The sequence below is a fragment of the Rhineura floridana genome, chromosome 11 (assembly GCF_030035675.1).
Source record: "Rhineura floridana isolate rRhiFlo1 chromosome 11, rRhiFlo1.hap2, whole genome shotgun sequence".
Lineage (NCBI taxonomy): Eukaryota > Metazoa > Chordata > Lepidosauria > Squamata > Rhineuridae > Rhineura > Rhineura floridana.
Genome location: NC_084490.1, coordinates 52,811,770 through 52,824,181, shown reverse-complemented (window position 1 = coordinate 52,824,181; position 12,412 = coordinate 52,811,770). Strand labels below are relative to the sequence as shown.

General features: G+C 41.6%; 1 protein-coding gene across 19 annotated transcripts in view; it reads left to right on the top strand.

Moving 5' to 3' along the window:
* The window catches only part of MAPT (microtubule associated protein tau), a 137,969-nt gene that overhangs the window by 84,171 nt on the left and 41,386 nt on the right, over window positions 1-12,412 (top strand). For all 19 annotated transcript variants that reach the window (XM_061590708.1, XM_061590713.1, XM_061590714.1 and 16 more), the window contains 3 exons: window positions 3,998-4,053; window positions 7,530-7,656; window positions 8,575-8,628. In XM_061590708.1, coding sequence (XP_061446692.1) covers window positions 3,998-4,053; window positions 7,530-7,656; window positions 8,575-8,628 — 237 coding nt within the window. The remainder of the gene's footprint in view (window positions 1-3,997; window positions 4,054-7,529; window positions 7,657-8,574; window positions 8,629-12,412) is intronic.

Here is a 12,412-nt window from a genome sequence, read left to right as displayed (position 1 = left end):
AATGTATCATCTTTTTGGAAGAAAGATCCTATTGTCAGTTGAGTATTGTCTAGTATGCCATAGAGAACATGCTGTTGCATCCTGCCAGAACTGTCCAAATTTTACAAAGAGAGCTTGTAGAGACTATTGTAAATCAGCTCAAAGCACTCATATCGGAGAAAGCCTGTGCTACATCTACAGAAACGTAGCCTGATTGTCTTTTCATTCCTCTGAAGAAATCATAGAGCAGAAAACTTAACTGGGAGTTTTGTCAGCACTGATCCTTCTGTGTCAGAAGAGATGGCTTTCTAGCATCAAAGAGAGCATTGGAATTGAAAGGTAAGAAAAGATCTGTAGAAGCCCTTGGATCCTAGCCATAAGATGAGATCTAGAGCCCAGAACAATCCAAGTGTTACTTATACGTTCTGTCTTAAACTGATTAATGTGTGAAAAATCTTATAGACTGATCAGATGACAAGGCTCATGACTTCAGAAGCTTCAGTTTCTAGAGAACAGAGAAGGCACTGGCTGCAATTAACTGTCAAAATCCACTGGTAAACACTAGATTGGTATGAAGAATCTTGTCACTTGAGGCATTCAGAAGGGAGCCTCTGGAAGATGACATGAAGATCTGGACTCAGACAATGGTGATTTTAACTTCAAGTGATTCTATGACAAACTGCTCTTTGAAGATATCTCATAAGTTGTGGCCTATGGAATTCTCTTGCATCAAGTGTATCGCTTCAGTTTATGGTAACTGAGAAGTTGGCCCTGCATTTTATTATATACTGGTAGCAATGAACAATTATCTACAAAATTCTATCAATCAGGGAGAATGAGCATCATGATTACAGGCTGTGCTTAGAAGCTCAGAAAAGTGTCATGTATGTGTCCATCCAAATATGGGGAATGACATCATTAGTGAGCATAAAAGGACCCTCCACAAAGGTTATCAACTTTCTCCTGACAAAAAGTAAAATGCACTTCAGCAGCAGAGGATGGTACCAGTCTTCAGGATATGTGTTCATGATACACAGTACTATTCATGGACTATAGTCTCTGTACCTTGCTCAGCTTCCCCTAGTGCGGGGGTAGGCACAATGTTGATTGCAGTCAACTAGTCAATCTTCGGCTGATTTACCGGCAAAGGTTTCTGCCTCCCTATCGCTTTAGCCAATTCTGCTGGCTGACTATGGGCATGGCAGCACCATTTTCAAAATCTTGCTATGTAAAAAACCAAAACTTTTGTCCATGTGTGAAGCGACTTCCTGCCAGAAGCCTCATAGCTGTCCTGCGTCTGCAACGTGACAGCCTCTGCAGCTTCTTTCTCCTCTCACCTTTCTCTGAATGTGCATGTTGTACCTTGCAGCTCTTGCTCTTCCCGTTTGACGAACTTATCATCCTGTATTGCTGGCAAATTGTTACAAAGAGGCTGTGGGAGTTGAGGGGAAAGCTTGGAGTAGATTTTTAGAACTGAAAATGGTGTGCTGAGTTACTGTATTCAGAGGGAGTATCTGGGCTATGTGTTCAGAGGCACTCAGTTCTTTAATTGTGTGTGCCTGGCTTATGATAAGAGTGTGGGTGGGGTGGGGAGCCATGAAAAAAAGAATAACCATATTGAAAATCCTCTGGAAGCCGAGATTAAGGAGTAGATTATTGCATGCAGCAGAACGGAACATGTGCAAAAGAGATAGACACTGCTTATATTTCTTGAGAGAGCTGTTGAAGGTTTATCTCCTGAAATTAACCAGAAGGGTTTGCTTCCAGAATTTGAGGCAAATGTTCTCCATTGAGAAATTTTGGCTTGGTATTTATATTTAATAATTGATAGCAAACTCCACTTAACTGTGCCACTTTTTATTTTTTAAAATTGCTTATAACATCTACGGCAGCTGTCATGCACCATTACTTGGGAATAAGTTATCTAACATTCATACATTTACATTTTATTTAACGAAAAGTATTTTTACCCTGCTATTCAGCCAAAAAGCTCTCAGCAAGGTTTACATAAACTTTGTAACAAAAAAGACAGCCCCTACCCTCAGACACAAGATCTAAAATTACACAGCAGGCAAAAAGGGATCAGGAGAGAAAATAAGTAAAACCAAACACCAATTCCTGCAGTTACAAAGTCCTTGATCAGCTTGAATTGGAGCAGTTAAGGGAGAGGAGAAGCTGAAGGCCGCTGATCTTACAGAGAACCAGAGATGGCCCTGCTTCCCCTCTGTTGCAGCCAGATGGAATGGCTGCAGCTAGATGAGGGAGGGAGGAGCCATAAGGAGCTGGCGTCTCGACAGAGCCCATGGGATGGTCTTGCTTCCTGTTTCTCTCTTCCTTTGCTGAAGCCCACTACTGAGTAAACTGTTGGATCAGACAGTTTTTCTTTCTGATGTAGTAGTACTGTGTTCAAACAAAGGCTGCTGCTAGCCTTGTCGTGCTTAGAATCATAGAATAGTAGAGTTGGAAAGGACCTATAAGGCCATTGAGTCTAACCCCTTGGTCTATAATTTCCTGGACCTTCCCTTAGTCCTTTTTTAAAAAAAAAATGCATTGGACTGGCCACTTTTCAGTTCTCACAGGTGGAAGCTAATCTTAGGGAAAAGTTATATATTTTTGTCAGCAATTTCACATCTGAGATCTTTAAGAACATTTGGGTGGATGCCATCTGGACTGGGACCACTTTTTAATTTATCAGCAAGGCCTTTGATAGTGGTCTCTTGTCACCACTATTGTCTCAGTTAATCAGATTCCCTTTCTGAGTTAATTCAGGCAAAGGAATTTGCCCTACATCTTCCTCAGTGAAGGCAGATGCAAAGAATTTATTCAGTTTCTCTGAAATCTTTTTCTCCTTTAGCACATCTTTGATACCTTTATTGTCCAAAGGTCCAGCTGCCTTCCTTGCCATCTTCCTGCTTCTAATGTATTTAAAGTTCTTTTAAAAATTGTTGGTCTCAGTCATGATTTGGTCTTTGAATCCCCCCCTGGGGCAGTCCATACTATCTGTTTTTACTTAGCAGCTTTATCAGCTGGGGCTCCTCTTCTGCTTGTAGAGCAGTCTCCCTTCCTAGGTTGCCTGGTGTTTATAGCCCTGGCTACCTTCCCCTAGCTGCTGCAATAGCCAATTAGATCTGGCAGTCCTTATTGAGAAACATGGGAGGTATGACTCAGTTGCTGGACTGCACCAAATTCTAGTGAATAGAAATTTGAATGGGGGATTAAGGTCCATTGGGAATGGAGATTTTTGTCAGAGGAGTGTACAGTGGGTGGTGATATAATTGGGGATATGGCCAGCTGAAGCCCTCTTGGAATACAAGCATCTGACTCCCTCTGGAAGTTTTAAAACTGATTCTGAAACTGAATCAAAAGCTGAGCTTTTAACTCCAACCCTTACCGTTTAGTTTATGTGCTGTGGTTAATAACTTTCAACACTTTTTCTCCCAAATATGTTTTTTGTTATACTTAGATGTTTCACTATAGAGAGTGTGGAAAGGAAACTAGCTTATCCAAAATGGCTTACCTTTAACTGTTTTACTCCTTTTTTCAGACAATTAAATGCAGACAAGCACAGCACTGAGATTCTTATACTGCTCGTGTTTAGAAATCTGTTGGGCTACTAAAAGTGATCTGTTACTTTAGTAGTTAAAAGCCACAGTGGTCTTGCCAGTTCCTGACATCATGCTGCAAACAGAGCTTCATACAAAACACTTGGAGGAGTTGCCAGAAGTGGTACCAATTGGTTGGGAACACTTACTGTTTTTTCATTCCCAATACAGCTGGCAAAATTATTTTTGCTTCCTTTTTTTCAGATAATGTGAGGCGCAACATGCCTGCTTTTTGGCTTACAGCTTAGCTTGAAAGAGTAAGAGTAAAGGTAGAAATCAGAAAGTTAGTTCCATTAGGAATGGAATTCTCCTATTACTGTTTATACACAAGCAAAGGGGAGCTGCATGCTACAGTTACAGTATGAGTGGTTTACTATCTTCAGCAAAGTGTAATAGTAATTTTCCTTTCTCATCAGCTCGAATTGACAATAAAGATAAAAATGAGACTGGGACTGAAGAGCCAAAACCAAAGGTGAGTTGACAGGAAAATGCACATGGATACACTTGCGCTTCTCTGCATTCTTGGTTGTTCCTTAAAACATTTTTTGTTTTTGAGGGAGCAGATTGTTTTCTATCTGCTAGAAACCTTTAAATGTCTAACTATCCATGAAGTGTTATTTTTGAACGATTGATTCTTTCCCCTAATTCTGGTGTTGCTCCCTCCCCCTCTCTTTTTTTGTGCAAGGCCCATAATGAGTTAGAATCCCATTATAAAACCAGCATGTTGTGCTGTATACTTGAGAGGCCACTTTCTTTCCTCTGTCTGAACTAGATGTGGACAGCACGTTGCTGCTCTAGAACTTGATAGCTCTCTTTTCAAAGAGTTCCATTTAAGCTCGAGTATGTTTAGAAAGCATTGCTGTGGTGGTAATCAGGGTTAAACTTGTAAAGGCGTGATGTTTTTATGCATATTTTAATTTTAGCCTAATTTTATTGTATACTTATGTGGAGTACATAACACTAATGGTGAGATGGGTAGAAATCTAAACAAAATACAAAAATTAGGAAATAGTTAATGAAAGCCTTTGCTCCAGCCACTTTTTGTTGTGCCAACCCTGCAGATATTTGCCCTGTGGCTTGAACTTTTCAAATGATTCTTTGCCTCAGTGTAATCAGGAACACCCCAAAAAGATGGAATTTCCTAAAGAGAGAATAAGGCAAGCCGCAAGTGGATCAGGGAACCCACAGAAAGCTTGAAAAGGATTGCTTTGAAAGGCTCACAGACCTTTCATTGATTAGAAGGGCTTCAGTCTTGTATTGAGCCAAATAATCTAAGGCTTGTTCTCCCAAGCTTCTGTTTCTGGGTTCCAAAATTACATAACTACTCTCTCCTTCCTACCTTTCATATTGATTGCTTGGCCATCAAGATATCCACAGAGTCCTGCCTGTGTGGTGATCATTGTAGTTCAGGAACCCTTCTTGCATGTTTAGTAGTGGTAATGAAGTGGCTTCTTGGCAAAGAGGTTGAAACATACTTTTGTTTAAATGGAAACCTGTTTAGGCACTCCAATGAGTAAGAAAATATATAACAAAGACCTGCAACTGTTTTTCTGAGTTATGTTGCAAGACTAAAGGGATTGATGGAGCAGTCATAATCTCTCCCAGAATTGTATTTTATGATGACCTTATGGTGGAAACCAATCCAATGGAGGTGATAAATACAATATTTGGGAGAATTTTTACTTTCACATGCTCATTTGATGATGTATTCTTCAAAGGCCTATAATTTTGGTAGGGTGAGATGTCTGATGTGATGCTATGAAATGCCTTTCTTATGCAGGAGAAAGCCAGTTTCAGTTAGGTTCCGACTTTCTTTTAACATTTTAAGTCCATTTGTCATTCTGGCTTTACTTTAACCACCACACTTCTCCAGTTTATTGTTTTTAATTTGTTTTCTCCTCATGCTGACCTTTGGTTTAATTTTATTTTGTTTACATGTTTTAAGACATCCATACCTTCCTCTGTCAAAATCTTGAAAGATAGATCCTCCATTGCCCCCAAACGACACTCCTCTGTTAGCTCTATCCCTTTGAAAATGCCCTCCGACCCAGAGCTTGGAAAAGTTACTTTTTTTGGACTACAACTCCCATCAGCCCACTCCAGTGCCATGCTGACTGGGGCTGATGGGAGCTGTAGTTTAAAAAAGTAACTTTTCCAAGCTCTGCTCCGACCCTGCTGAGTCCTCCTCAGTACCAACTTCTACCCCTAAATGCATCTCTTCTATCGCATCACAACCCAGTTCAGGAACAAAAGCGAACAAAGACAAGGTAAGGAAATAGTTTTAAAAGAAATGGGCAGGGGAAATGGGTTGGGGTACATCTACTTCTGTCTTATTTGATTAGCTTCCTTGCATCAGGTTGGTTGTGCTTTGACAACAAATTGCATGTCTTTTTCTCTCTTTTTTTGTAATTTGTGCTTTGCTGTTTAAAAATATGAATATTTTTCACTTGGTTATGGCTGGCTACTACCACATTACTACATTTTTTCTGCCATTTTAAGAGACTGAGGCTAAGGTTGACCAGTAATTCTTTATAGCTAATACTGCCATCTGATAGGTAAACAGGCTCACAATGTACATAACATTGTGTTTAATTCACACTAAAATGAATCCAGAAACTGCCGCATGATACATTCATGTGCTCTGATGGAGATGTGACTGTTTCAATGACTGTTGCACAACTTTATTTACTGTATAAACTGTCCAATATCCACAGAGTAGAATAACAATAAAACTTTGCAGATTAGAGAGGAAGTGAAAGGAGCCAATATAATTTTCCTTTAACAAACTTTGTGTAGTCGGCTTAAATCTTCCTTCATTCTCTTTCTTTGTATGCATGTTTATTTTCTGGACATTGCCTGCGCATGGCCTTTATCTGCTTAATGGATATGCTATACATCTGATAATATTCAGGTTTTCCAGAGGGCAGAAGTATTTGCATATCACACTTGCTTCTGCATCTTTAGCGATGTATGAGTAAATTTTTCATTATCACATTTTTTATCTGGATATCAATTTTTTGTGCTATATACAGCAGACATGAAATAGGTGCAGACATTCAGCTAATGGGTGTGCAGGAGGGATTATATAACAAAATTACGACAGGGATATCTTCTTAAAACCTACATGCTTAGGAGCTATGTAGGGATAAAGTATCATGGACTACATTCTTCCCCCTTCCTCAGTGCTTCTCAATGGTACAATATTACTAATGTCAAACGGAAGGTATAGTGTCAGGCTTAGCCATAGATGTTGACTTGCTCTGGACAAGTTGTAGGTTTACTTCTTTTGGATTCACAACAGAAATAAATAATTAACACCTTATCTCACAGGATAGTTCTAAAATCAAATGAGAGAAGACTGGGATAGAATTTTGTACACTAAACTTCATGAAAAGACATAATAAGCATAAGCTGATTTTTTTTTTTAACAAAATGTATGTACCACTTGATGGTAGAAAACCTCTTAGTGGTTTAGTTGTCCTCTGTATTACCGAGGTCTGACTGGCCAGTGGCCTCAACTTGAAGCTGGGCATTTAATATTGCTGGTCCTGTGCTGCGGAACACTCTTGCAGAAGAGATTTGGCAGATATTCCTGCTCTTGATTTTCAGGTGTCTCTTGAAGACCTTTCTATGCCAACAGGCCTATGCAGCTGTTTAAAATCTTCTTGAGTACCCAGTCATTTTAATGATTGCTCTGTACTGTTTTTATTTGTTTTTAAAATATTTTTATATTGCTGTGTACCGTCCTGAGATTTTGTGACAGGTAAGTATATAAATAAATATAAATATGATTAAGTTCTGTAGCCTATATTGGAGTTGTGAGTCCATTTCTCAGGCTTATGTTGAAAATATGTAAACGAAGGGAAAATCTCCTCATCCTTAGGGATTTACTCTTTTTTTTAGTCTATGAGTGGTCAATAAATGCCCTTTCTCAATTCCTGCCATCAGGGTCTGGATATGAAAATGAAGATAGCCACTCCTCGTTCTGTTGTGGCACAGAACCAGAAGAGCCCAGCAAATGCTTCTCGGATCCCTGCCAAAACTCCCACCATCCCCAAGACGCCACCCAGCCTTGGTAAAAAGAAAAGAGGTTTTTTTCTGGTGTTGGTTATGTTTCACAGGGCAGTTTGCAGTCCTTTCAAGAAGGCAAAAAAGTCTATTCTTTAGGTTTATTGTGATTTCACTCGCATTCAGACATGAAGGTGTCAGGATTTTGCTTTTAATGGTAATGTATCATGAGAAAGTACAAGTCCTTCCTCAGTGCATTCTTCTTGGCCGTAGACGTAACCGAGACCTGTGCTAATTCAGACCTTTTTTAAAAAAAACCCTCTGAAAAGCCTCTGCAGAAAGTGAAATGAAGTTGACAAGATCTAACCTCTAAAATTCATTCACAGGCCTCAAGATAGGGGTTTTCAATAAAAGCAGCATGAAACATAGACCTTTCTCCCTCAAAATCATAAGATGAACTTTTAATGAACCCAGCCTAAGCCCTACCATTAGGCACATGGACTCACTGGGCTCAGGCAGGGGGTTACAAAGGCCAGCAAGCACCTACTCACCTGTCCGCCACTGGCTCTGGCTGCCACTTCCATCCTTTGGAGCCTTTCTCCCACTTGTCACTGGATGATTGGTCAGCAGGCGGCAGCTGGGGCGTAATGGAGAGCGGCACTGTTGGATTTGGGCCTGATTGGGGGTTCTTAGATTGTCCATGTGAGGTGGTGGCATGCCATTTTGCACTGGCCTTGAATTAAAAGGCATAAAGCAGTCATGAGGTTTCTGTTTCTATTGTCTTCCCGAGGTCCTTGATTGATTTGATTTTCCTCAACAGTGAGAGCTGATTCAGTGCTTTGTTTATTCAGTCTTATAGAATAATGCCCAGCATTTCCATTATGTAACATTTATTCTACAGTTATATAGTCACTTCAGTTTTGCTAAGAGCAGGTATCTCCAGTAAGTTAAAGGTTTTACAGAAGGATTGTTTTTGTTCTTTCAGCTGCCAAAAAGGAGCAGAGAAGGCCCCCTAACACAGCAGCAAAATCTGAGAGAGGTAAAAACAAAAAGTGTTCTAAGTCATTGGCACAGGCCTTAAATTCTGCAAATGCTTGATATTTACATTAGCATTTTTTTTGGCAGGTAAAATACTATTTTATTCCTATTAAAATAATTTTCTTCCAATATTTCTGTTGAAAAGACACGCGGCAACTGTGAAAAACAGTATGAAATACAGTGTACTGTATGTTTATATTTCAAACATTTTATACCAGCTGTCATTTATAATAAATGCCAATACAATAAAACAGTCCACTAACTATAGTAAAAACAGCAATGGCTGCAGTAGCCAGACAATTTTCCATGGCTCGGTATCAATGACCATCAAAGTTGGGATGAACAGGTACATGTTCAGGAGGCACCAAAATCTCAGCAGAGTTGGCTTTTGCCTTATTTCAGGGGAGATGATTCTATAGCTTAGGTGCCACAACAGAAAAGGCCCTCTCCCTGGTTGCTGCCATATGAATTTCTGCAGGTTGTGGCCCAATCAGAGGGCCTCATCTTGAGATCTCAACAGCCTGGTAGGTTTATGCGGGCGAAGGCGTTTCTTCCAGGTTCCAAGTTGCTTCAGGCTATATAAGTCAGCAACAAAACTTTAAACGTGGCTGGTAGCAAATTGGCAGGCGGTGCTGCTCTTTGAGCAATGGTATCGCATGTTTGCGGTAGGCTGCTCTAGTTAGCAGGTGAACTGCTGCATTTTGCATAAGCTGCAGCGTCTGGACCAAACTTAAGGCCAGCCCCCCCCCCCCCCATAGACTGCATTACAGTAATCCGTTCTTGAGGTTACCAGCCCATTAATCACGACAGCCAGGCTATCCTTGTCCAGGAACAACTGTAGCTAGCTCACAAGCCAAAGCTGAAAAAGGCACTCCTACCCAATACGGTCACTTGTGCCTGTAGTGACAACCATGGATCTGGGAATAACCCCACACTATGCACACACCACACCAAAATCCTGGATGTGGAGACCACCTAGTAACAGCTCCTCTGTTTTGCTCGGATTCATTTTCACCTTAATGGCCTCATCCAGCCCACCACTGTTTTCAGACACTGGTCCAGGACTTACATGACTACACCTGATTCATCTGTAACAGGGAAATAGAGCTGGATGTCTGTTTCGGGGCACCCCAATCCTCTCATGACTGCTTCCAGTGGCTTCCTATAACATTGAGGCCCAGATGGAACCCTCTACCACACCACAATGTAACAGCCCAGTATAGTCACCCAGTGCCATCCTCTGAAACTGACTCTATAGGTATGAGGATATTCCCAGCCCACAAACCTGCTCAACTAAGATACCACAGTTGATGGGATGGCGTCCAGTGACATATGGGGGGCACCAAGTAGGTGAAGGCTGCCTTAAGGAGGATTGTGGGCCTGGCTGGCATCATTTTGTAATAGGACACAGAATAATGGGCTCAAGTTGCAGGAAGCCAGACTTCGACTGGACATCAGGAAAAACTTTCTAACTGTTAAAGCCATATGACAATGGAGCCAATGACCTAGAGAGGCAGCGGGCACTCTGACACTGGAGGCATTCAAGTGGCAGCTGGACAATCATCTGTTGGGAATGCTTTGATTTGGATTCCTGTATTGTTTTATTGAATTTTAATGAGTACGTCGCCTAGAGTGGCTTCGGCCAGATAGGCGACACAAAAATTAAATTTCATTATTATTATTATTATTATTATTATTATCAAATGCCACAGATATCAAGCAAGATTAAGTTAAAGATCATCCATAAGGGGGTCCAAGGCCAATTCAGTCTTAAACCCAGCCCTGAATCAGATTGGTTTGGGTCCAGATAATCTCTTTCCTCCAAGAGGGTTTGGCCATCAGCCATCACCCTTCACCCTCTCAAGCACCTTCCCTAAAAAGGTAGCATTTGTGACTGGGCATTAGCTGTGATAAGCCTCTGGGATTTTTTTCAGGATCAGCTGCACCATTGCTTCTTTCATGGCATTAGGCACCACCTCTTCATGTGTGGAAGCATTCACAACATCATGGACCCCCACCCACCTTAATCAGCCATGATGGGCAAGGGTCAAGAGGGCATGTAGTTAGCCATGCAGCTACAATCACTTTGTTCACATCCATGGGTTTCAAAAGCTGTAACTAATCCTATAAAATTTTCTAGATAGTGCATTGAATGCCTGCAATAATGGCATCCAAGTCAACACAGAGGCAAGTGACTTTATCATCTGCTTAGCTAACATGTCACAGCAGCCAGTTGAAGATTCTATATATTGGGGCAATTGTTAATAAACCCTGTACCACTTGGGAAACTGCTGCTGGACAGCTACTCAAGCATGCCAGGCTGGTAGAGAAATACACCTTCATTGCCTCTCTTGCCAGACAGTAGGCACAGTCCTGTGCTGTGGCACATGTTTAGTCATTTTTGCAGTCTTATGCCATTTTCTCTTTAGCTGTTGTCTGACCTTCTTCATTGCTGCAACTCCCCAGAATACTGGGAAGTGGCCTGTACAGTCTGCAGGATCAGATAGGTCACTTGGGTGAATTTGTTGATCACCTGACACATCTTGCCATTCCACAGTGAGACAAGAGCCCCAACCAGACCACCAGCTCAATCCACTAGAAAATCCCCCAGAGAATTCAGGTATCCTTTGGATTCCATATGTGTTTTTTTTTGGGGGGGGGGGGAAGAGATATAGGCCATCTTAATAGATTCCCCACACCTGCGGGGGGAGAGTGTCACTGTAAGACCACAGTTCACCCCAGCGTAGTCTGAGCATGACAGTGGAGTTATTTCCATCCTTATTTCCAGACTATCCCAGTCACACTGACAAAGAACAAATCAAGGGGATGCCCTGCTCTATGTGAAGGGACAGTGACAAATTGAGCCCATGTTGCACCAAGGCCAGGAAGCCCCAAGCTGGCCCATTTGAGGTAGCTTCAGTGTATATGTTGAAGTCCCCAGGACCACAGTCCTAAGGTTTTCTAGCACTCCCCAGGCCACCTTCGCTAGCTTTATTGGGGAGGTTGCTGGGCAGCAGACTGAGGTACACCAGCAGCATCCCCAGATTGTCTTGATAGCCCAACACTAGGTACATCCTCTCAAAATCCACCCCTGGGATATCCTGGTGAGGGAGATGCAACCCTTTATGGACCCCAGCAACTTCCATCACCCCCTTCCGTCTAGATTAGTGGTGTATGAGGGACTTCCGGTTTACTCTTCTTCCGGTAAGACACGTTTACTTTGAGCTCTCTCTATTTTATCTCAAAAACTATTAAATAACCTTTAATTGGAACAGTAACTACCCTCAAGCAACTGTATACAAGCTGAAGCTGCTCGGGGATTAGTTTTGTCTGCTAAAGATAAGCATGAAACAAGGCGCCGTTACAGCCCCCTTGTAAAACTCGCCAGCTTTGAACCTATTCAAGGACGTGAATGAATGAAATAAGACCAACATCAAAGCACATCCCTCATTAGCAAAGTGCTGGCAGATTCCTTGGAACTTGAGACGGAACCTAGCCTCAAATAGACCAATATAACAACATATGCCAATGGCTCCTTGTAGGAGTCCTAACTAAGAGGGAGAAGCAGAAATGGGGAATGATTTAAAGCAAGCCAAAATCACGAGCTTTTTTTTACCTATTCATGCCCCAACTCCCCCTCCTCCACAATCTCTATGCGTACAGGAAACAGCTAGCTCCTCTTCTCACCCACATGAATGGACAATAGAACAACCTTTTTCAATCAAAGCATACGTCGCCAATATGGCTGCTAAGAGTCTAGCAGAGGAGCTACTAGACGCTGGCTT